The sequence below is a fragment of the Falco naumanni genome, chromosome 5 (assembly GCF_017639655.2).
Source record: "Falco naumanni isolate bFalNau1 chromosome 5, bFalNau1.pat, whole genome shotgun sequence".
Lineage (NCBI taxonomy): Eukaryota > Metazoa > Chordata > Aves > Falconiformes > Falconidae > Falco > Falco naumanni.
Genome location: NC_054058.1, coordinates 37,531,461 through 37,553,886, shown reverse-complemented (window position 1 = coordinate 37,553,886; position 22,426 = coordinate 37,531,461). Strand labels below are relative to the sequence as shown.

The window sequence follows — 22,426 nt, the reverse complement described above, 5'->3', positions numbered from 1 at the left end:
CTATAGTTTCTCAACTCTTGTTTAACTAATCATGAAACTATTTCACTAATTTGTGATGGCATTCTGAGTCTTCAGTCTCTAAACAGCTAGAGAAAGAGAGAGATAAGAATGTGTCTACTAAGCCATGTTCTGACTCTTCTGTCTTTTCTGGTATTTACTTTTAAATTTATGCCAGTTAACCAGGAAAAGGGTAAGTTCCATAGTTCCTTCTAAGGATCTTATTTAGGTGTCAGGTGTTGCACTGAGATTGCAAAAGTAATACCATTGTTGTGCAATTAATGTTTTCCAGAATTTATCTGGATTTGGAAGGTGGCAGGGAGAAAGAACATTGTATGTACACGTGTCAAAATTGGAGTGTATTATGAATTCCTTTTTATAAAATGTACATTACAAACAAATTGATGATCTTTGTTCTTAGGGCAGTTTTAAGGGTTCTTTAATTGGACGTGAATGAAATTAGGATATCAAGGTTGCTTTTCTCATCTTGCCCAATGAGGAAAATACGGTGTGGGTACAGAGGAATTTTTATTCCGGTACAAAAAGACCAAAATGAATATTAAACGTTGGACTATAGTTGCAGAAGTCTAAAATTGTGTCTGGTGATATTATTTTTTTTCTGATTTTCGGTTCTGGTGATGGGAAAAATTCCTTTAACTTATTTATTGGCTATAACAGTTTGACTTTTACAGTTGCATGGCTGTAACTGAGACTGTTCAAGAAAACTGGCCACTATGAAATATATTTTGTCCTTATCCAGTAGTTACCTGTTAATTTCTGCATTCTAAGTTTCATAAAGCTTGCCCATTAAGTTGCGGAGAATGGAATTGTAAGTTTTTCTGAATAGTACATTCTGTGTGAAATAATTAAAGCAAATCTTTTGGGACCCATTTTGTACTAAATTTAACATGGTATGAATACAAAAATTTTGCAGTCCTTTCACCAATTTTAATCTTTCAATAACAAAGATAATAGCAAAGTGGTTGCAGGGGCAGGAAACAATTATATGAGAAAACAGGTAGAGTTGTCTTAGAAGATAAAGGTTAACTTTTAACTTTTAGAAAGAGTTTGAGAGAATTAAATCTGTGGAGGCTGCATGGAGATCATTTGAAGGTGCTGTATTGGAGGGAGGCACAGGTGCAAGCTGTTCGATTAAAAGTACAGTTTTCAAAAAGCCCAGATAAAAACTGGCACGGTTACCAATGATGTAAAGAATGACACTAGAAGACTTTCTTCAAATGATCAGATCAATAGAATCTTTTTCTCAAATAGAATTACTAAATATAACGTCTATGTTGGCACTTAAGATTTTTGTAATGAAAGGTCATGCATTAGAAAATCTTGGAGCTCTTTGGGTAAGTAAACAAGCACATGCAAGGAAGACCTGATTGATGTATTTGAATTTTTTGGATATCCAAACACAAGTGATTTCTTATGAAGAACTTTTGGAAACTGGACTGTCTTCAGGTAAGTTGGAAAGTCCTTGTGAAGGAAATGATCATTTGAAGAATGGAAATCTACATTGATCTGTTCCAGAGGCTACACTGTCCAACAGAAGTAATAATTTACCTAAAATGAAGGGTGACTAGCAAGGTGACAGTTTGCTGATGGTACTATGGTACTGATGGTACTATGAAGAACTGTAGAAGAATCTTAAAATGCTGAATGACTGGGGTATAAAAATGGCAGATGAAGCTCATTGTGGTTAACTACAAAGTGGTACAGATGAGTATGAAAGTGTTCTTAACTTGATAGGAAGACAGAACTGACTTACTATTCAAGAACAGTTTTCCATTATAATAGGTATTTTTGTGAAAACATTCGTACAGTAGCAGTTGAAGAAACCAAATAAAAATGCTGGAAATAAATTAAGAAATTGAGGAAAACTTCACTTATGGGACAGCAAGCTCTTAAGTGTTTTGTATAATTCTGTTTCTTTCCCCCTGCTTATATTAAAGAAGACGTCACAGAACTGGAAAAGGTACATGAAAGAGTAACAGGGAAGATGATGGAATTGCAGTGTAATTTTAATTCAACCCTCTGATGGTCTTTATTCCAACCTCCTACTCAAAGCAGGTCCAGTTATATCGGGTGGCTCAGGAACCTTGGCAGTTTACTTCTGTGCATCTCCAAGGATGGATATACCAAAGCTGCTTCTTGGGTAGCCTAATATTTAACTAAACACAATAGTGGAAAACTTCCTTCTGAATTGGAATCTTCTGTGTTCCAACTTGTGTCCATTGCCTCCTGTCCGGTTGCTGTGCACTGTAAAGGGTCTCTGCCCTCCCATTATGTAATGGAAGGCAGTGATACAATCTCCGGTTAAGTCTTCACTTGCTAAGGCTGAGCAAAGCCAGTTCTGTCATCTGCTCCTCATATAGCATGTACTTTATCCCCTTGACCTTTCTGGTGACCCTTTTACTGGACTTGTGGTGTTGCCAGTGCCTTTCTAGGACTGGGGATGCAAAAACTGGACATAGTGCTCCATATGTGCATTTTTCAAGTGCTGAACAAAGGAGAACCATTTCTCTTATCCTGCTGGACGCATTTCTTGTTAGTACGGCCTGAAATACTATTGAACTTACTTCGTATTGCCAGCTAATGTTCAAATTGTCTTCCACCAGGAATCGAGGCCCTGTTCTGCAAAGCTACATTCTAGTCAGTCAATCACCAGCCTGTCCTGTTGCATAGGGTTATTCTATCCCAGATGTAGGAGCTTCACATTTGCACTTGCCGCACATTGCGTTAGACCATTTTTCCAGCCTGCCAGTGTGCTTCTGTATAGCAGCTATGCACTGCAGAATATTTACTGCCACCCCTCAGTTTGTATCTACAAACTTGTCAAGTGTGATCTCCTGCCCACTGGTTCAGGTCATTAGTAAATATGGTAAACTGTGTGAGCCCAGTATGGATCCCTGAAGACTGCCTCGAGTGCCAAGTCACCAGGTAGAATATATACTATTAATGTCAGTTATTTAAGACCATTGTAAAAAGTTATTAGGTCTGTCAGGCATGATCTGCTGTTACTAAATCCAAGCTAACTACTCCTGGTCACCTTCCTCTCCTTTGTGTGCTTGGCGGTGTCTTCCTGTGAGTCTTTGGAGTTTTTTTCATAACCTCCCCAAGATGCCAGGTGAGACCATCCAGACTGTAGTTTCCCTGACTTATCCTCCTTGGCTGTCTTGAAGATGACTCTGACATTTCCCTTTTTCAAGTCATTGGGAGCTTCCCTTGGTTGCCATGAAGATGGTAGAGAGAGGCCTCACAATGCCAGCAACCTGCCTCCCTCCCCCAACGTGCTTGGGTACATCTCATCTGTTCCTGTGGAATTCTTTATACCCACCTGGTTCAAGTGTGCCCTAGCTTTATCTGCTTGACTCTGGATAGCACTTCTGCAGACTGCCAGGGCCTCCCTCTGCTCTCAGGCACTTAGGAGGGAAGCTTGCCAGTGAAAAATGGAGACTTCAGAAAAATCGAATACTTCAGTATTTTCAGTGTCCTCAGTCATTAGGTTGCCTGCCCCAATGAGCAGTGGCCCCACAATTTTCCTTAGCCTTCCTTTTGCTGCCATTGTAGTTACAGAAGTCCTTCTTGCCCTCGATATCCCTCACTAGCCTCAATCCCTATTGAGCTTTGGCTTACTCCATTCCTGCACAACTGGACAATATCCCTATATTCCTCTTACTTCCTTCTCCTGTGTAATTTTTCTTTACATAAGATCTCTCTCAGGCGGTCCCTGTTCACCCATACTGGCTCTACATTCTGCACATGGAAATGAACTGTTCTCATGCTTCAAGGAAGCTGTCCTTGAAGAACAGCCGGGTCTCCTGGGTCTGTTTGCTTTCCAGGGCAGCTCCCTTTGGGATACTAGCAAGTAGGTCCTGAACAAGGTGAAATCTGCTGTGCTGAGGGCAAGGACTATAATTATATTTGTCCTGCTGACCTATTGCAGATTAATTCCACAGTCTCATGGTTGCTGCAGGTGAACCAACTCTTGACCTTCATGTCCCAGACCACTTCTTCCTTGTTTGTGGATAACACACCCAACAGAGCATCCCCCCTAGTTGACTCGTCAGTTGCCTGTTTCAAGAACTTTTTTTGGCATACTCCAGAAACCACTTGGATTCTGCCCAGTCATATAGTCCTTCCAGTTAAAGTACCCTGAGTCAATCCTAAAGCTTGTGATTTTTTAAGATGGCTGTATTGACTTTCTCTCCTTAATCCTAAGTAGTCTGTAGTACCTTACACAACAGCCTGTGTTGCTTTGCCACCTTTCCTTGCCCACAAGCGTTCAACTGGCTCATCACCTGTCCCATGGCAAAGCTCTGGGTACACCTCTCCATAAAGCACAACCACTCTTCACCTTTTCCACCCTGCCTTTCCTGAAGAGACTGTGTTCATCTGGTGCAACACTGAAGTAATTTTGGCTGTCCCACCATGTGTCTCTAATCCAAATGAAGATAGAATTTTGCAGTTGTATGGACTAGTAATTCTTCTTGTTTCTTTTGCTGCATTCATTTGTTTACATATATTTGAGATGGAGCCCTGTGTCACAGTGCTTTCACAGAGGACAAGCAAGTACCTTCCCTGTCATGCTGTTCCCCATGTGTTTCCTCAGTGTATCCCATACCTCAATTTCAGGTTATGACAACCATTCCCTACCATACCTAGTTTTAGGTCTTCCTCATTAGGTTAGCAAGTCTGCTTGCAGAACTCTTGTTCAGCTTTGTCAGATGGATTCAGTCCCTACTCAGTAATTCTTGATCATCAGAGATTACCACAGTGGAAGGTATGAAAACCTTGCCTGCAACATCTGTCATTCAGCCAGGTGTTCATGTTCTGGGTGTATGCACTCTTACTAGAAGTTTTTTGTGTGTGTCCCAGTTCATCGGGAGGATTGGTGATTTGGGCCCTTATGCCCTTCACCTGTTTCTGCAGAGATCCATTGTCACTCATGGTATGCTTAGAATTGCTTCTGGGTAGTATTGTTGATGCCCATGTGGATAAGCACAAGGGGTAATAGGCTGAGGACCAGATGAGCCTTTGCAGTCTCTTTGCAACACTGGAGATGCAGGCTCTCAGCAAGAAGCTAATGTCTTGAGGCATCAGGCCAGGTTACTAGGTGGGTACCTCCTGTGGGAGGGAGACCCTGGTGACAATCACCGGTCTCTCTTTCATGCAGGTGGTTGGTTCAGACTCAGCTGGCTTTGATGTCTCCATTAATAGAAGATTTTCCTCTTAATGTGTTCTATCAGTGCTATACCTGTTCAATAACTGCAGATTTGCAGGTAGAGGAGGAGTCTTTGCTCTGTTGCTGGAAGTCACAGGCTGCTTACCTCCTCCATTTGTAGCCATTTTGGATATAGACTCTAGTTGTCCCTGTTTCCTTTCACTGTGGGATTTGGGGTTTTGTCTGTGCAGAATCATAGTTTATCTCCTCTTCGTCCATTCTACGGTCAGCTCATCGCCTCCTACAGCTTCTTCACTTTCTGACTCTGATCAGAGAGAGAACTTTTAGACAAGGAGGGACTGTATTTTATAGTAGGATCTTTCAGTGTGAAAAAAGGGAGGAGAGAGATGACAAAGATCTGTAGACAGTAAGTGGTATGGAGAATGGGTATTTGCTGTCTTCCTTTACAAGAGCATCATGTATCAGATGGAAGAAAGGAAAAAAACTGTGAGGCAGGATCAAGGCATGGAAGAAGAGAGAGTTTTCCATGTGGAGAACTAGAGCTCCTTATTAGCAGCATTGTGACTGCTAAAAGTTTACCTGTATTCATCTCTGGAAGAGGGATTTTTTTGAGGGCTATCAATTACAGAAGCCCTGAGGCTTTGAAGGTCATTCACCAGCAATTTTTCAGAAAGCTGAGGAAATTCTCTGGGACTGCGTAACTATGTTCTTTTCACCTTATATTCTTTCCTACTTGATCATCTACTGTTGACATGAAAGAGTCGGAGATAGTATCTTGGATTAGATGAACTGTTGGTTTTACCTAGTGCAGCTGTTGCTATGTTCGCTCTCTGTACACTCAAGTTTGACCAGATGAGTATGTCTGCCAAAGCAAATGTGAAGTCTTTCTTTCTCAGAGTTGCTAGCACCTGGACTGCATTCTAGACACCTTGATTCTAGACTTCTCTACAGCAATGGCATTTCATGTCCTCCAGGGATAGTTTGAAAGAGAACTTGTTACTGATCTTTGTTATGGGAGTCTGAAGTCAAGCAGTACACCCAAGTACAACCTGTTAAGAATAAAGATTGCAGTTAATATTTAAGAGAGTACAACTTGTCTTCTAGAAAGTAGTGTTTGAAGAGAACTTCAGAGCATGTGAATGGCAGATAAACAATTAAACATGAACTTTTGTTTCTGTGTTGTGATAGAATTAGCCGTCAAAATTCTTGAATTAACAAACAGGAAAATAAGCTATACCTAAATGGCACTGATTAAACTACTTGTCTGCAATAATATTTCTACTTCTGATTTTTCCTTGAATAAAGGGATAATGAAAGGCTTTCAGACACTTGCTGCAAAAAAATATTACATCATTTGGGAAGCAAACTTTATACTGGAAAGCTTAAAAGAACATAAGTTTTGTTTACCCAATAGAAGATTAAAGAGGTCTAAAATATCTGCAAATAGGTGCTAAATAATGGTGGAAAGAGGTTTATTTAATGTAGCACACAGACACAACTGCAGCATTTTTGATCCACTGGATTTTGCAAATGAGAAATGAGGAACGCTTCTGCCCAACAGGCTTTGGAGAACCAATTGATGGATGTTGGATTTATCAGTTGCAATCTTGAAAATCTTTAGGGATTTTTTTTTTTTCCAACTAAAATGTGGTAATAAATAATTTGTCCTGGTTTTGGCTAGAACAGAGTTAATTTATTTTTTTTAGTAGCTAGTACAGTGCTGTGTTTTGGATTCAGTGTGAGAACAATGTTGATAGGACACTGAAGTTTTTAGTTGTTACTGGGTAATGTTTATACTAAATCAAGGATTTTTTAGTTTCTTGGGCCCTGCCAGTGAGAGGGCTGGAGGGGCACGGGAAACTGGGAGGGGACACAGCCAGGACAGATGACCTGAACTAGCCAAAGGGATATTCCATACCATATGACATCATGCTGAGTATATAAACTTGGGGAAGAAGGAAGTGGGCACATTTGGCTTTATGGTGTTTGTCTTCCCAAGTAACCCGTTACATGTGATGGAGCCCTGCTTTCCTGGGGATGGCTGAACACCTGCCTGCCAATGGACAGCAGTGAATTAATTCCTTGTTTTGATTTGCTTGCATATGCGGCTTTTGATTTACCTATTAAATTGTTCTTATCTCAACCCTTGAGTTTTACACTGCTTTCCAATTCTCCTCCCCATCCCTCTGGGTGAGAGGGAGTGAGCAGGCGGCTCCGTGGTGCTTGGTTGCCAGCTAGGGTTAAACCACGACATAACTGAAGAAGAGAATACTGTGCTTTGTGCTCAAATCACTTGATAACGTTTTATATCTATATATATATTATTTATTTTTTTTATGATAGGCAGGAAGGAGTTGTGACCAAATAGAGTGGTTCAGGTTGGGAGGGACCTCAAGAGGTCTGTAGTCTAGCCTCCTGCTCAAAACAGGGTCAGCTGTGAAATTAGACAAGATAGCTCAGAACTTTATCCAGATAGGTCTTGAAAACTTTCATTGATGAAGACTGGACAACTGCTCTGGGCAACCTGTTCCAATGACACTCTTCAATGTTGGAATTGGTTTTCCTTCTGTCAGTTGGAATGTTTCTGCTTACATGTGCTGTCTCTTATCCTTTGCTATGCACCTTTACGATCAGTCTGGCTCAGTCTTCTCAGAAGCCACCTTACAGGTATTGGAAAGCTGTTTTTAAGTCCCCATTAAGCTTTATCTTCTGCATGCTGAACAAGCCCAGCTCCCTCAGCCTCTCTTACAGGTCATGTTCACCAGCCCAGTAGCAGTCTTTTGCTCCTTATTGAGAGATGGCATAATGAGTGCCAAGTAAAGGACAATAACCACTTCTTACGATATACTGGCTCTGTTCCTGTAAATGTAGCTCAGGATGCTGTGGTTCTCCTTTGCTGCCAGGGCACGCTGTTGGCTCATGTTTTCCTTGGTGTCTATGCAAGTCCTCGAAGTAGAGCTTCTCCCCAGCCATGCGGACCCTAGCCTGTGTCATTGCAAGGGCTCTGGCTTCGCAGGTGTAGAAATTTTTTATCTGTCCTTGTTGAGTATCACATAAAGCATTTGTCTTCCCATTCCTCTAGCTTTTCAAGGTCCTCATGATTCCTTCGAAAATATGTGAATCTATGATTTCTTCCTGAACAAAAATAGGCAGATCCCATTATGTTTGATGGGGAAAAAAATATCTGTGTTTCTGTTTTATAATAACTTTTCGGTTAAGTTTGATCAAAACTTCACTGCTCACAAAGGCTGTGGTTTTGTACTTTCTTGTGATTACTGTCTGTGCACATCAGTTCTAGCCAATGTATGAGGAGAATGTTGCAGTGACAGGATTGTGGAATTGTGAAGGTATGTCTGTGTGGTCCAAAGTAACTTGCAGATACTGTTCAGATGTTCTTAGGCTTACTCACTATTTTTATTTCCATTTATATGTATATTTTGGCAGAACTAACATCCAAATGCATATCCAGTCAGTCACTAAGCAGATCTAAATGTTTGCAGCTGTAGAAATTATTAAAAGCTATTGTCGATTGTTCAGTGACAGGAAAACACCTAGTTAAAGAAAAAACAAACATCAACAAACACCTATGCATTGAGATCCACAGCCATCAACATGACTTAAGACAACTCTGATAAATATGGTGATAACTTAATTTTTTTTTCCCAAGTAATTGCATTCATTGCTTCTGCCTGTCTAGTAGCAGGATAACAAGATCGCACCTAATCAGTGAAAAATAAACTGATAACCAATTGTAAAATTATCTCTGTATTATGGTTCAAACCTTCTTAACTAGAGAGGTTTAGCTGGCCATCGTTTTTAGTTAAACAAGCTAAATTTGTTCACAGAGTACTGGAAGTTTGTAAGGGAGGAACTTCCTTGTCCCTGAAATTGCTTAGTTCTCTACATAGAACTCAAAAAGCTCAGCTTTGAAGCTTGTAACGTGGTATTTTAAAGATCTTCTAGGTATGTGTATCTTTCCACAGAATATTAGTATCCTTCAGTTGAATATTTTAAATTTGTAAATTGTGGAAAAAGTACTCTTAAATTTAACAACTCTCCTTTAGATTCCTAAGTAAATGAGTCCTTTTAATTGATAACAGTTAAATACATGAAGCTCATCTATAAGTCTTAAAAATCAGGTGGTATAGGCAGTATGCCCTTTTATTACCGTAAAAGTAAATAAGATTGGGTATGAAGAATTTTATTAATATTATTTATTGCATATTAATATTATTTCTTGCATAAATTAACAAAATTTAAAATCTTGTCATTTTGGGGTTTGGTTTTCTGACTCATTTTTTCTGATTAGGTGACTTAAATTACTCAAATGTGCTTCATCATAGAAGTAAAATTTAGTGTTAAGAGAGCATCAAACATTTTCATGGCTAGAACTTAGAGTCTCTAACAATGCTAGTAAACTGCTGTAATAGCCAAATGAAAATAGGAAATTGGAGAAGTGTACAGATCAAGACGTGCATGACTTCTGACTTATTCTGTTGTGTTTTGAAGAGATTTTAATGTAATAAAATAAGTTTTATCTAGCGAGCACAGGAGGTGACAAATACAGCCTGTATGAAACACGTAATGGAAGTTCATGGAATGTATAATAAAAGTTTTCAGGAAGTGTTGCATTTTTTCATTTTAACCTGTGTGCATTTGAGGGTGTTATTTCAGACTTTTCTTTATTTAAGAATTTCCTTAACTGTATGTTTTTAAATGACTAATCTGAAATTGTGATACTTTAAATGAAAAGTCATATTTGTTAAGAAAATAAGAATCCAGGCCTTTTCTGTCATAAAGGTTATGGGTGAATTTGCCAGTTGTAAATACACAAAAATATTAGTATTTTGTTACTGACATTTTTATGCTTTTTCTCTAGGTGAAAAAACTAAATTTATTGAGAACTAAGTACATAAATACATAAATAAAAAATTATTTCATTTCAGAGGTAACTTTAAGGTATTCTGTTGATTTTAAAGCTAAACAAATCCACAAGTGAATCTTACTGTGTTGTATGGTAGTTCAAACTTTTGCTCTGAAGCTATCTTCTCATTTTTTCATCTCTGCATTCAATCTGTCATACTTACTTCTCCCACCTTCCCCAACATGGTTTTTCGTAAGTATTCTAAAAGTTTGCTAGTCAAAGTAGGATGCTTATGAGACTTTTGTAGGTCCAAGTAACACGTGGACTTTTTTTCTTCTATTTGTAGAAGAGGTGGAGGAGGAGAGAAGAAAGGATTGCGAGGAGTATAAAGAAGGAGAAGAGGCCCATGGAGAAGGGGAGAAACACACAGAGAGAAGTACGTAATGTTAAAACTAATATGCTTCACTGGTGCCATATGTTAAAAACACAGAATAATTGAGGTTGGAAGGGACCTTTGGAGATTATCTAGTCCAAATCCTCTGCTCTAAACCAGGTCAACTAGAGCAGTTTGCTCAGAACAGTGCCCAGACAAGTTTTAAGTATCTCCACAGATGGAAATTCCACAGCCTTCCAGTGTTCCACTTCCAGTGTTTGACCACGTTCGCAGTTAAAAGTTTTGATATGTTTGAATGGAATTTCCTGTATTTCAATTTACGTCCAATTCTTTCGTCTTTTCACTGGTACTCACTAAGAGTCTTGTTCTGTCTTTTTTTACTCTTCATCCTTCAGGTAATATACTCACATTATAAAATCTCCCCTAGCAGTCTTCTCCAACTGAACAGTGCCAGCTGTCATTTCCTCATATGAAGATTTTAGTGTTGGTACCAGTATAATCTGCTGGTGTATGTTACTAGTGACAAGCTCCAAATGGACTTTGTGCCGCTAATCACAGCTCTTGGAGCCCAGCAGTTGAGCTAGTCCATTTATCCAGCCCATACATGAGTTCATCTCTGAGGATGTTTTGGTGTCAAAAGCATTACTAAAAGTAAAGCATCCACGGCTCTCCCCTCATCCACCAAGCCAGTCATCTCATCATAAAAGGCTGTCAGGCTGATGAAGCATGATTTCCCCTTTATAAATCCATTCTGACTCTTCCCCAGTGCCTTCCTCTTAATATGTTTAAAGACAATTTCTGGAATTACTTGCTTCATCATGTTCCCAGGGATTGAGTTGAGGCTGACCATCACGCAATTCCTCAGGTCTTTCTTGCCCTTCTTGAAGATTAGAAGAAAGCAAATGTCACTCCAGTCCTCAGGATCCTTCTGCTATTGCCACAACCTTTCAGGGATTGAGAGTGGCCTTGCAGCCACCTCAGCCAGCTCCCTTGGCACTTGTGAGTGCATCGCTCTGGCTTGGATGGACTTGTGTATGTCCAATTTGTTTAAATGTTAACTCTGCTTCTTCACTGAGAGCAAGTCTCCCTTTGTTCCAGACTGTCTCACAAGTCTCAGGGAGCTGGCATTGCTGAAGGCAAGTCTTCTCATTAAAGTCTGATGCAAAAAAGCATTGAGTGCCTGGGCTTTTTCTGTGTCCTTTTGTCACTTGCTCCCCTGCTTCATTCAGCAGGGGGGATGTATTTTCCCTAGTTTTCCTTTTGCTGATGGTATACTAGTAGAAGCCCTTCATGTCCCTCACCAGATTCAGCTTAAGGTGAGCTTTGGCTTTTCTAACCCTGCTCCCACCCATGTAGTGCCTTTTATTTTTCTTGTAGGTCACCTGTCCCTAGCAGATGGGGGCCTCCACCCCCTACAGGCAGGGAGCCACTTGCTACTGATAAACGGTGCTACTGGATGGCTCATGCATGGCCAGTTCAGATATTTCACTGGGCACAGCTCTCAGCCCCATATCTGCTGTGAGGACACTGAACTAAATCTGTCATTGTCCTGTACATCTGCAGGCAGAGTGGGAGCTGCTGTCCTGGTGCTTCCAGCCCTTGTCATCACGGGAGTCTCCACTTCCCATCTGGATAAGCTCAGGCTCTGACTGTACCTCCTTTGGTACAGCTGGGGCTTGCAGTTCTTGAGGCCTCAGGATCTTGGGGTATATCCAGTCAGTCTGTCTGTCATCATTTCTGATGCTGTGCCATCCCCTGACCTCCTTCCATAGCTCTTCTAACTTGGCAACACAGCTCTTTCACTAGGTTGCATCTTCTGTAGCCAAGAAGCTCATCTGTCAGCCAGAATGGGCAGCCCTAGATAATCCCTGCAGCGCAAGACTTGCAAAACCATATCTTCCCCCAAAATAGCTCAGTGTGGGTGGAGTCTCTGACATTACCAGTAGAGTTGTTCTGTTCCACTGGCTGCTGGGAGACCACGCCATGTGCCATGTCACCACTATTACTGAATGCAGGGACCGTTCCCCTTCTGTGCACCCTACTGTGCAAAGGCCTATGTTTGTTAGTTGCTCTTTGAGAGCTGCACTCTAGCCCCAGCAGTAATACAGGCCTCTCATCGTACCTACTGAAAGGGTGTTTGAGCATCCATAAGGAACCAGCTGGAACTGAAGCACAGAGCACTCTTTGATTAAGAACAGCTGATGCAGCTCATCAGAAGCTGCTGGAGTTTTGTGAAAGTCACAGCCTTGTTTAGGTATCCTTTCCACTAGTAGTAAGCAGCCTGAAGCTCTTCAAAGAAAATCTAACTGCAGTAAAATTAGATGTTAGCATCTGCTTAAGAACAAATTAACTTGAACATTAAACATGTTCTGTAAAATATGTAAATAGCTCTTGCATGTAACAAACTATTTGTATTATTCAGTGGTTAGGCATTTTCTAAACAGACTGATTGGAACTAGGAAAGAATTGTATGGAAGATCCTAATAAACTTGTCTTCAGTAGTCTGGGACTAGTGTTCTAACTACTCAGATTTTTCCTTTTATTCCTGCAAGTTTTTCTGATGGATGGAAGAAAGCTGGAGATGTAGCTTTTTTTCCTACCCACCCCCCTTCATTTTCACACTGTCTACTTGAATTCTGGGTAAAAAAATGAAAAACTCATACCTTAAACATTTATACTTTTTTCTTAATAAATATGATTTGTAAATATTTAGCATTCTGCAAATGTTTATGAAGAGCCCTATGGCCCTGTAAAACTTAACTAACATTTAACCATGTATGCTTTCACAGACTTTTAAAAATAACATAGGTTGTCATGCAGATTTTAAAATACTACCTTTAACATTTAGAACATTAGTGCGTTTTAGTGCAACTCTTAAAAACAACAAAGTCTGAAAACATCAGAAAACCAGATCAGACTGAAGCCATCAGAAATCTAACCATCAAAGTAATCAGATTATAAGAAATTAGTGAAGTTAGAAATAAGTCTTGCAGTGTATGTAATACAAGTAAAGAAAAAATGGCAGTGGAAGATAACTATTTGTTATGCTGTTTCAGTCTCCAGTGAATCTTCATTGATGTACTACTAATTCTGTCTTTCTGTATCATCCTCAAGTTTGGGGCTGGGGGCTGTGGTCTTTGTTTTGGTGGTGGTCAGGTTCCACAGTATGCTGTGTAGCTCCCTTCCTGATAATGTACCTCTCCTTCTTGTTTCGTATGTGGACCTCTAGAGGACACACTGCCAGGAGCTAGAGGAGTGAATGAGGTCTCTTTTGTGCTTCATCGTTGTGTTGAAAATGACTTTTATAATATAGTTCTGTTTTGAGCTGGTTCTTTTGTTAGATTTCTACTTTCTTTCTTATCCAAGAAGTAAAAAAAAGGTTTGAATGTTTTTTCAGTCAGGGATTGGATGTATAGGTTAAAACTTTACGGCAGATAGAGAAAGTACGTTGCTGACACAGCCAAAATGAGATGTAGTCTTACTTGGCTGTAATCCTGAAAAGAGGATTTCTTTTTCAGAGGAGGGTTTTGTTTTTCTTCTCAGAAGCCATATTTCATTATAGGATGGTGCTGGTAGGTGCAGGAAGAACAGGAGGCAAGTTCTGGGGAAGGGAATGGTGGTACTGGAGCTATTCTGCATTTGGGGTGATGATTTGCTGAATCATAAAGCAAACTAACTAATGAAGCAGCAAGGACCTGTTGTTCTGCTTTGATGTCATCAAACATCATGTTTTCCCAAAGGCTTTCTTACTTGTTTCATATGGAAAAACTTAAACTGGGGACAAAAGAAACTTCATAATAATCACAGCATTCCTCAGATACCTGTCTTTTTTCAAGAGTTCCTCACAAGCAGTTGTATCCAATCGTTCCAGGTGAAGTGTCAAGGAGAAAGCGTTCCAAATCTGAGGATATGGACAGTGTTCATTCTAAACGTCGTCGGTACATGGGAGAAGATTACGAAGCAGAGCTCCAAGTAAAAATTACAGCCAGAAAGGATGTTGACCAAAAATTACAAAAGGTAGAATGGATGTGCAGAGCAAAGTTGGCGAGCACACACCTGTAATTTGTCTTACTATGTGTGAATTTAGCTATCCTTCCCCCACACTCTCCCTGCCCCTTGCACCCCCACCAAACACTTTCTCTTTTTTGTGGTTGAAAATTGAACATAAATCAAATAACAAATGTGGCTTAATTCATATAAAGTCCTGTATAGCCCTACTTTCAAGAATAGACCAAATATTACATTTGAAATATGTTATGTTTGAAATGCGTTAAATATTTAAACTCTTCAGTCTTATGTGACTATAGATTGAGAATCTTAGCAAAGGAGGTGTTTCAGCATGGTAGACATTTATATGTGGCACTTTATGTCCCTAGGCAGAAAATCTGTCTCCAAACAAGTACAATTGACATACATTTTGCAGATTTTTTTATAGAGCTGTTAAAATTGCCTGATTGCACTATTGGCATGTAAAGAAACTTACGGTCTTGAAAAAAAAATTGTTCCATTCTTCCATTAGGTAGTTAGCTAGTGTGTGTTGTAATTTCATTTATGTAGGATGCAGAAAAATGAACCATATTTGGTTTTTGTTTATTTTTGTTGCCTAAGGAAAAATTTTCACTGCAATCAGTAGAGGGTGGGAGAAGAAATTTAAATAAGTTATCAAGTAAATTTTGTGGCAGTCGGTCTCTTTCCATTTTTAGCTTCTGCAACAAAAGCAGTACTGCATTTCTGCCACAGGAAAATGTATCTCAGAAATAAAATTTTGATGAATGTCTTTAGTTTCTGTTCTTTGAATACCAGTGTCCCTCTCGAGAACAGAAAAGTAAGAGGAAAAAATAATTTGTATGAGCACAGCACTTCATGAAAATCTCTTCTGTTGTTAAGGTTCTTACATGTAATAAAGTTTTGTACACTTACCATACTGCAATGAAATTAATTTCTTGAATTAATGGCAAAGAGGGACTATTTATATTTGCCAAAATCAGATGTAGAAACTTTCCTTAACTGCAACCACATGCTTATTGGTGACTATAGATTCATTTGATTGACAGGGCACAACCATTGTCATTGTTCTGTTTGTAGCAGGATACTTGTTGAAGAGTTGAGAATGTTTTCATAGATGATCTCTCAAATTCTGGGATTGCATTGGTTTTTTTCTTTTTTTGTTTTATAATGATTTTGCAGGTTATCCAGAGACTGTTAGAAGAAAAACTTACTGCTTTACAGTGTGCTGTATTTGACAAGACTGTGGCAGACTTGAAAACCCGAATAGAGAAAGTAGAATGTAACAAGAGGCATAAAACTGTGCTTACTGAACTACAAGTGAGTGTTTGTGTGTTGAACTGCATGCTGGAGTCAATTTAAAAAAATAAGCTCCTTAACATCTAGTAGTAAGTCTCTTGTAGTTGTCGGTAGGGAAGCTGTTTTAACTCCACAAAGGAAAGAGAGGGAGAGCAGCAAATACTAATGTTGCTTTTGAGTTGTAAAATTCTCTTCCCTACTCAGAAAGAAGCAAACAACCAATGAATCATCAAAAAACTTGAAAGCAAATCTTCCTTCTGGCAAACTGAATTTTTAGCTGTTAGGGAACTGCCTTTCCACTCTTCCATTCCATTTAGACATTCTCCAAATTTAGAAATTCTTCAAAGATACTTCTTCAAAAATGTATTTTTATATTAGATTTTAGGTACTAGAAAATATTTTAGATGCTAGAAAATATCTACTGCCTCTATGAAGCTAGAAATTTGCTTAAAAACAAAAAAGTGCAGAAAGGAGAGGACAATAGCACTGGATTTTATAGAATGTTCAAACAAGGAAACATCACGTGATACTTATACTTACCTCCAGAAACTGATTTTGTTCTAGCAAGGAAATAAATAGCTAGTGTTGAACACAGTACACTTTCTTGCTTTCTTTGTAGCAATGAACGTATGTAGTGGTGACATGTGGAACATCACAAAAATAATTTTTGAGGTGGCAAGGACAATTAAGAGCTTATGTCATAACTAATTCAAACAAGGCCATTTTACTTACAACATAAAGTGGAGTTTGCCAGACCAGTTTGTACTGCATAGCTCTTTCCCCTTGCTACCCCAGACATTTTATGTTACTTTTGTTAACAGCTTAAGACTTTCAGTATACTTGTTTGTCAGTGTCTTTAGCCGTCTAACATCTAGTGTCAGATTAACATCATAGAAGGCTGTGATTGTGTTGATGTTAATATAGTGGCAGTCTAAGCTTACATGGTTTTATTTGCAAGGTGCTCCAAAACAGCTCTAGGTTGTAAAAGGTAACAGAAATTAAAATGTAATTTAAGGCAGACTACAATTGTAGCCTGTCATGTTGCTTTGTAAAAATGTGAAAGAGGTGAGATTTCTAAATGGACCAGCTCCTTTTAGATAAAAAGTTCTGAAATCATGGTATATGAAACTTGCCAATTTTTTTTTTTTTTTAAATTCCATTCTGCTAGTTCTCACCTAGTGTTTTTAGGAATTCTTAAAAATAATTTAACTTCTTTCCATGGAGGAGAAAAAAAAAAAAACACCTGCTTAGAACAAGTGGCACAGCTACTGCCTCCAGAGTAAGTAAGCCATCAGAACTGCAACCTAGACAAGGTACATTAGGATCTTGTAATGCTGAGGTAATTACTGAAAGAACGGTCACCAAATAGTGTATCGAGGGAAGCACAAGAGGTAAAAGACAAGAGGTAGAAACGGTGCTTAAGAAGATAATGAACCTGACAGCTAAACATCAAATACCTGACAGTAAGATGTGTGTGATATGTAGTGTATCTCTGAGAGGCAAAAATAGGATAAATGGGGGAAGACAAAATAACATAAAAAGCAAAAAGGGTTGCATTTTTCAATATGGTTGATACAAAAGGCATTAAAACAGGTGCTCACAGTTGCCTTAATTCTTGCAGAATATTGCGTGAACTTCTGAAAGATGGATTGTTTGTGCAGTTGTGAATAGGAAGGAAAATAATTAAAGTTGTCTGTAAGATACCTTGTTTGTGATACATGTGTATTTTTCTGTTGCTCTGAAGTAATATAGTTGTACTGTATTTCAGAGAAGAGTTACTTCCCCTGATATGAAAATAGCCTTTGACTTGATTTCTTAATTATGTGTCTCTTACTTTGTATAATCTTTTTGATGGTTCTTGGGGAGGATATTTATGAGTTTTTCATCTTCTTCCCATTTAGGCTAAAATTGCTAGATTGACAAAGCGGTTTGGAGCAGCCAGGGAGGACTTGAAGAAAAGACAGGAAGTAAGAACTAGATTTGTTATGTTTGTTTTTCTGAGTTAGCCTAAACCTTGTGTGAAAAACGAAGAAATTTTACATGCAGAAATAAATGACCTGGTTGTTCAGTGGCATTCACAAAAATTTGTCTTGTTTGATTAAAGGCGGTGATATGAAAGAATAGTCTTAACATCTGTTATGTAATTTTGAATTGTACAGAAGGTTTTTTAGGTATCATTGATGTGAAAGCACCATAAATGGTATGTAAATAAATCTAACTTAGTGCAATATGAAGAGTGCAGAGTAAGTAAGAGTGAGTCCCAGTTAATTGCATTTTGGAGGGGGAGGAGGGGAGAGGAATGGATACAAACAATAGTATTTCTCTATGTCTAGAATATTTTGGATTAATTAATGTGAAGAAGTGGAAGCTATAAGTCCATTAATGTTCAAGAAGAAATTTTTACGCTCATGCTATACAAACCTGAAGGCAAGTGACTTATAAAAAGGGAGGATGTAGGAGTGGGAGGCACATAGGACCAAGGAGGTTTTGAGGAGTTGTAAAACATGTCAAGTTCTCCTGCAGTAGTGGCTCCAGAAAATCTGTATCTCACACACAAATGGATGAATATGAAATACAATGAAAGCATAAGTTTGCAAGTTGACTTACGGTTGTTTTGTTGTGGCTTCTCTCCCCTTGGTGTTTGTGGTTGTGTTTTGGTTTTTTGTTTGTTTGGGTTTTTTGTTTTTTTTTTTTTAGAATTCACCAAATGCACCTCTGTCTCCAGGGAAAGCAGCAACTGACACTGCAAACACAAATAATGTGACATATCGGTAAGCAAACCACATCGCTGTGACCATGTTAAAAATCTGCAGTAGGACACTTGAGATACCTGATGTATCCCTATATTTAATATAATACCCTATATTTTATATTTTTAATTAAAATGCTTTTCCTTCATTGCTTTTCAATTGTAGAATTCTGGTTTCTTTCACAGAAGTCATAAATAGGCAATATTGAATCTATTCTTAGGTAAAGTGAGATGAGCGGTGTTTCAGTAGTTAAAAAATAATAGATAAAAATGGAAGTTTAATTGCAAGGAAGGGAAAATTGTCATGGTGAAGGCAAACTTGGTGCAAGCGCTTAAAAATTTACAAATAATTCTGCATAATTTTTTTTTTGTAGGGGAATATCCAAAGTTAACTTGCATGGGGGGCAGAAAATAAGTGGGTTTAGAAAAGCTCGGTTAAAAGAATAGCTGTAAAATAAGGGGGGAGTTCATCATTGTACTGTTAATAGTTATGCTTGCTGTGGCTCATTGAGAAATGCTAACTGTATCGTTTGTTCCCTAGACATGCTGGCACAGTGAGACAGATGCTAGAGTCAAAGAGGAATATAGGAGAGAGCACACCGGGAACTTCTCAAGCCCCTGTGAACGCTGGTAAGAAACTGCCTATGAGCTGTAAACACACTTAAAAGTTTTATTGGTTCCCATTAAATAAGTAACTAGTGGAGCAAAACTGGGCTTGATGATTTTTTTTTCTTTTCTGACATCAAAAAACATTGGTTTTATCTCCCTACCACATTACCAGTTTATACTTGTGAGGTGTGCTTACTGCTTGCTGGGTATGGCAGCAAAACTTGCATCTTTTAGTTTCTGACAGATGAAACACATGGCTCATGGGCCATTTTTTGTACTTGATCATAGTAGGATGCTGATATCTTCCCCTCTGCCTAATGGCTACAGAAGTTGGGAGGGGAACTAAATGAAGTCATAAGCCTCATTTCTTTAATGGAATCTAGTTGGAAATTGGTATTTCTAGACTAGAATTTTATAAGGAATGTAGAATCAAACCCACTATTAATGACATTAATTGTGGTCATACCATCCTTGCTTTTAAAAATAGTTTACCTAACACTGAATGCTGAATCTCTTCGACTGAATCATCTAATAGTAGGCATATCCTGACTTTCTGTAGTGTATTATGCTTCTGATCTTTTGATGTAATCCAGGAACTTTGTCACATAAAAGCGAGTATCTTCTCTAAAACATTAATCCTTGGTTTCAGTAGAACCTTCTGGCTATAGGTTTCTACCTATACAAAGCAAGTTAGTCAAAACTGACTTGGCTTTTCTTGTGTCAAAGGACCAGTTGTTTGATCATTTCTGTAACTAGTGTTTAAAATGCTATATTTCGTGTGTTTTCAACAGTTAAATCTTGGAGTCTTCTTCAAACCTGTTTGTGTCACAGTTCTTTGTATATCGTATTTTTGGGGCATATATATATATATAGTTTGTTCAAACAGAAATACGTTATTGACTGTGTCTTTAACTAGGCTTTTGAATTTCAGAGTACTCACCAGAAAAAGAGTATCTATAGCCTTTCTTTTCAAAAAAAGTTAATCATTATACCATGTGTTTCACAGAATCATAGAATGGTTTGAGTTGGAAGGGACCTTTAAAGATCACCTAGTCCACCCCCCCCGCCATGGGCCAGGACATCTTTCACTAGATCAGGTTGCTCAAAGCCCCATCCAGCCTGACTTTGAATACTTACAATGATAGGGCATTCAGACTTCTCTGGACAACATGTTCTGGTGACTTACCACCTTCATCATAAATCATTTCCATTTGGAGTGTTGGAGTGAAACTTCCCACTCGGTTCAAATACTTTTTCTTTTTTTTTTTTTTTTTTTGTGTAGTGCCAGCTTCTACTCTTGCTGCTCCTCCAGCAGTTGCCAGTGGACATCCTAAGCCTCAGACTCCAGTGACTTCCACGAGTTCTTTGACAACAGTTCTTCCCACAGCTAACACTGCTACAGTTGTAGGCACTAACCAAGTGCCCAGTGGCAGCACTCAGTCAGTGTCTGTCTCGTTGCAGTCTTTGCCCGTAATCTTGCATGTACCTGTTGCAGTGTCATCCCAGCCTCAGCTCCTGCAAGGCCACACAGGGACTTTGGTCACTAACCAACAGTCAGGCAGCGTTGAATTTATATCCGTACAAAGCTCATCCACAGTTGGCAGCCTTACCAAAACTACAATGTCTTTGGCACCAGCTAACCCAACTAAACCAAATAACAGCCCATCTGTGCCCAGTCCTGGTATTCAGAGGAACTCTCCAGGCAGTGCTGGGCCAGTAAGCACAACGTTGGCAGTACAGGCTGTTACTACTGCACATCCTGTTGCCCAGGCCACAAGGACTTCTTTGCCCACAGTGGGTACTTCAGGACTTTATAGTGCTACCAGCAGTCGAGCCCCCCTACAGATGAAGATTCCTCTCTCTGCATTTAATAGTACAGCTCCTACTGAACCTCCCACCATTACGGCGCCCAGAGTTGGTAAGTTATGCTTGAATGTTGACACTGGGAAAGGAAAATAGTTGTCAAAGGGAAAATTACACTCCTGTGGAAATCTGTGAGCTTATTTTACTGATATGTTTCTCCTGCGTTGCCTTTCTGTTGAAATTGTCAAGATCAAAATCATCTGTCATAGATGTGTCTCAGCCATTGTTGAAAATAATCTCTCCTTAGAAGGAGTCAGCAGTGTGGCTTTGTAAGCTTTTGTTTTATTTAGAACTTTATTTATATAATTCCTAGCACGAAGTCAGAAACTCCTATTTTACCATTAACAATTTGGCATTTATCTTTAATACAGTCTCTCAAAATAATGTGACTGCCTTGCTAAGCAAAGACATACTGAAAGGAAAGTATAATCACTAACTTTTTTTTCATAATGCTTAAAAGTAAATAAAATGAGAGCAAAACGCAACTGAATACTAACCTAATCCCAAAGTAGTACATTTATTGTACTTAAAATTAAGTCTCTGAACACAATGAATGTTCAAATAACAGTATCGAGACTTAACTATTTTAAAATACTTTCTTTCCATCTTTGGCCATGCCGTGATGATTTTCTGCATTTCTGATTGTACATATCTTGAAAATTTTTTTCTAAGAGGTCCTTGAGGTTTCTAAGTGAATCGGAATTACAGCAAGTTTCTCACTGGCACAATGTAATGTTAAAATGAACTGAAGCAGAGCTTGACATCGAAACTAGTTTTATTTCTCCTTCCGATTTCTAAGTTACCTGTTTTAAAATGTCTTCTGTAGAGTTGGACAGCTTTATATTGATTTTTAGCTCTAAAGCTAATATAATCATTTAACAAAACATAAAAAGGGTTGTGACACATGAGGCACAGTGACCAAAGGAAGGGCCTATGTGCATCTAAAAAATGTGCCTCATTTTATGCAGTCCACGTAGCCTTAGTGTATACCCTAGTGGTTTTCTCATCAGAATTTTGAAACACTGCTTTTGAGCCAGCACTGTTGCTCATAAGCTCTGGTTAAACTGAAGTGAGAACAGAGAATTTGGATTTAGATGTCTACATCAAATATTCAAGCAACTTCTGTTTAAACTGCTAGTTTAGATATGTGACTGAGCTAATAAATATACTCAGTCTGTCTGGATAAATTCTCAGTTACGTATTTTGCAGTCTGTTTAACGATCCATTGTTCAGTCAATTCTTTGTACAAAAATGTTGAAAAATTTTAATATTTTTCAATTTAATATCTTGTCAGCTTACATAGGGAGGAGAGGTTGAAGTTACGCTTTGTCCTCAGATAGGCAAGGAAAGTGATCATAAAGTATTTTGAATACACTGTATTCTTTCAAGGAAGGGAACGTACACTGCTTCTAGGCTGGAAAGTGCTGTTTTGGTTTTCTGTATTGTCTGTTCCCT

At 38.8% G+C, this 22,426-nt stretch overlaps 1 protein-coding gene across 9 annotated transcripts in view; it reads left to right on the top strand.

The window, feature by feature from the left end:
* Positions 1–22,426, top strand: part of LOC121089193 (activating transcription factor 7 interacting protein) — a 113,757-nt gene that overhangs the window by 59,947 nt on the left and 31,384 nt on the right. For all 9 annotated transcript variants that reach the window (XM_040596215.1, XM_040596214.1, XM_040596208.1 and 6 more), the window contains exons 3-9: positions 10,399–10,488; positions 14,318–14,463; positions 15,634–15,771; positions 17,652–17,717; positions 18,448–18,521; positions 19,041–19,129; positions 20,391–21,026. In XM_040596215.1, coding sequence (XP_040452149.1) covers positions 10,399–10,488; positions 14,318–14,463; positions 15,634–15,771; positions 17,652–17,717; positions 18,448–18,521; positions 19,041–19,129; positions 20,391–21,026 — 1,239 coding nt within the window. The remainder of the gene's footprint in view (positions 1–10,398; positions 10,489–14,317; positions 14,464–15,633; positions 15,772–17,651; positions 17,718–18,447; positions 18,522–19,040; positions 19,130–20,390; positions 21,027–22,426) is intronic.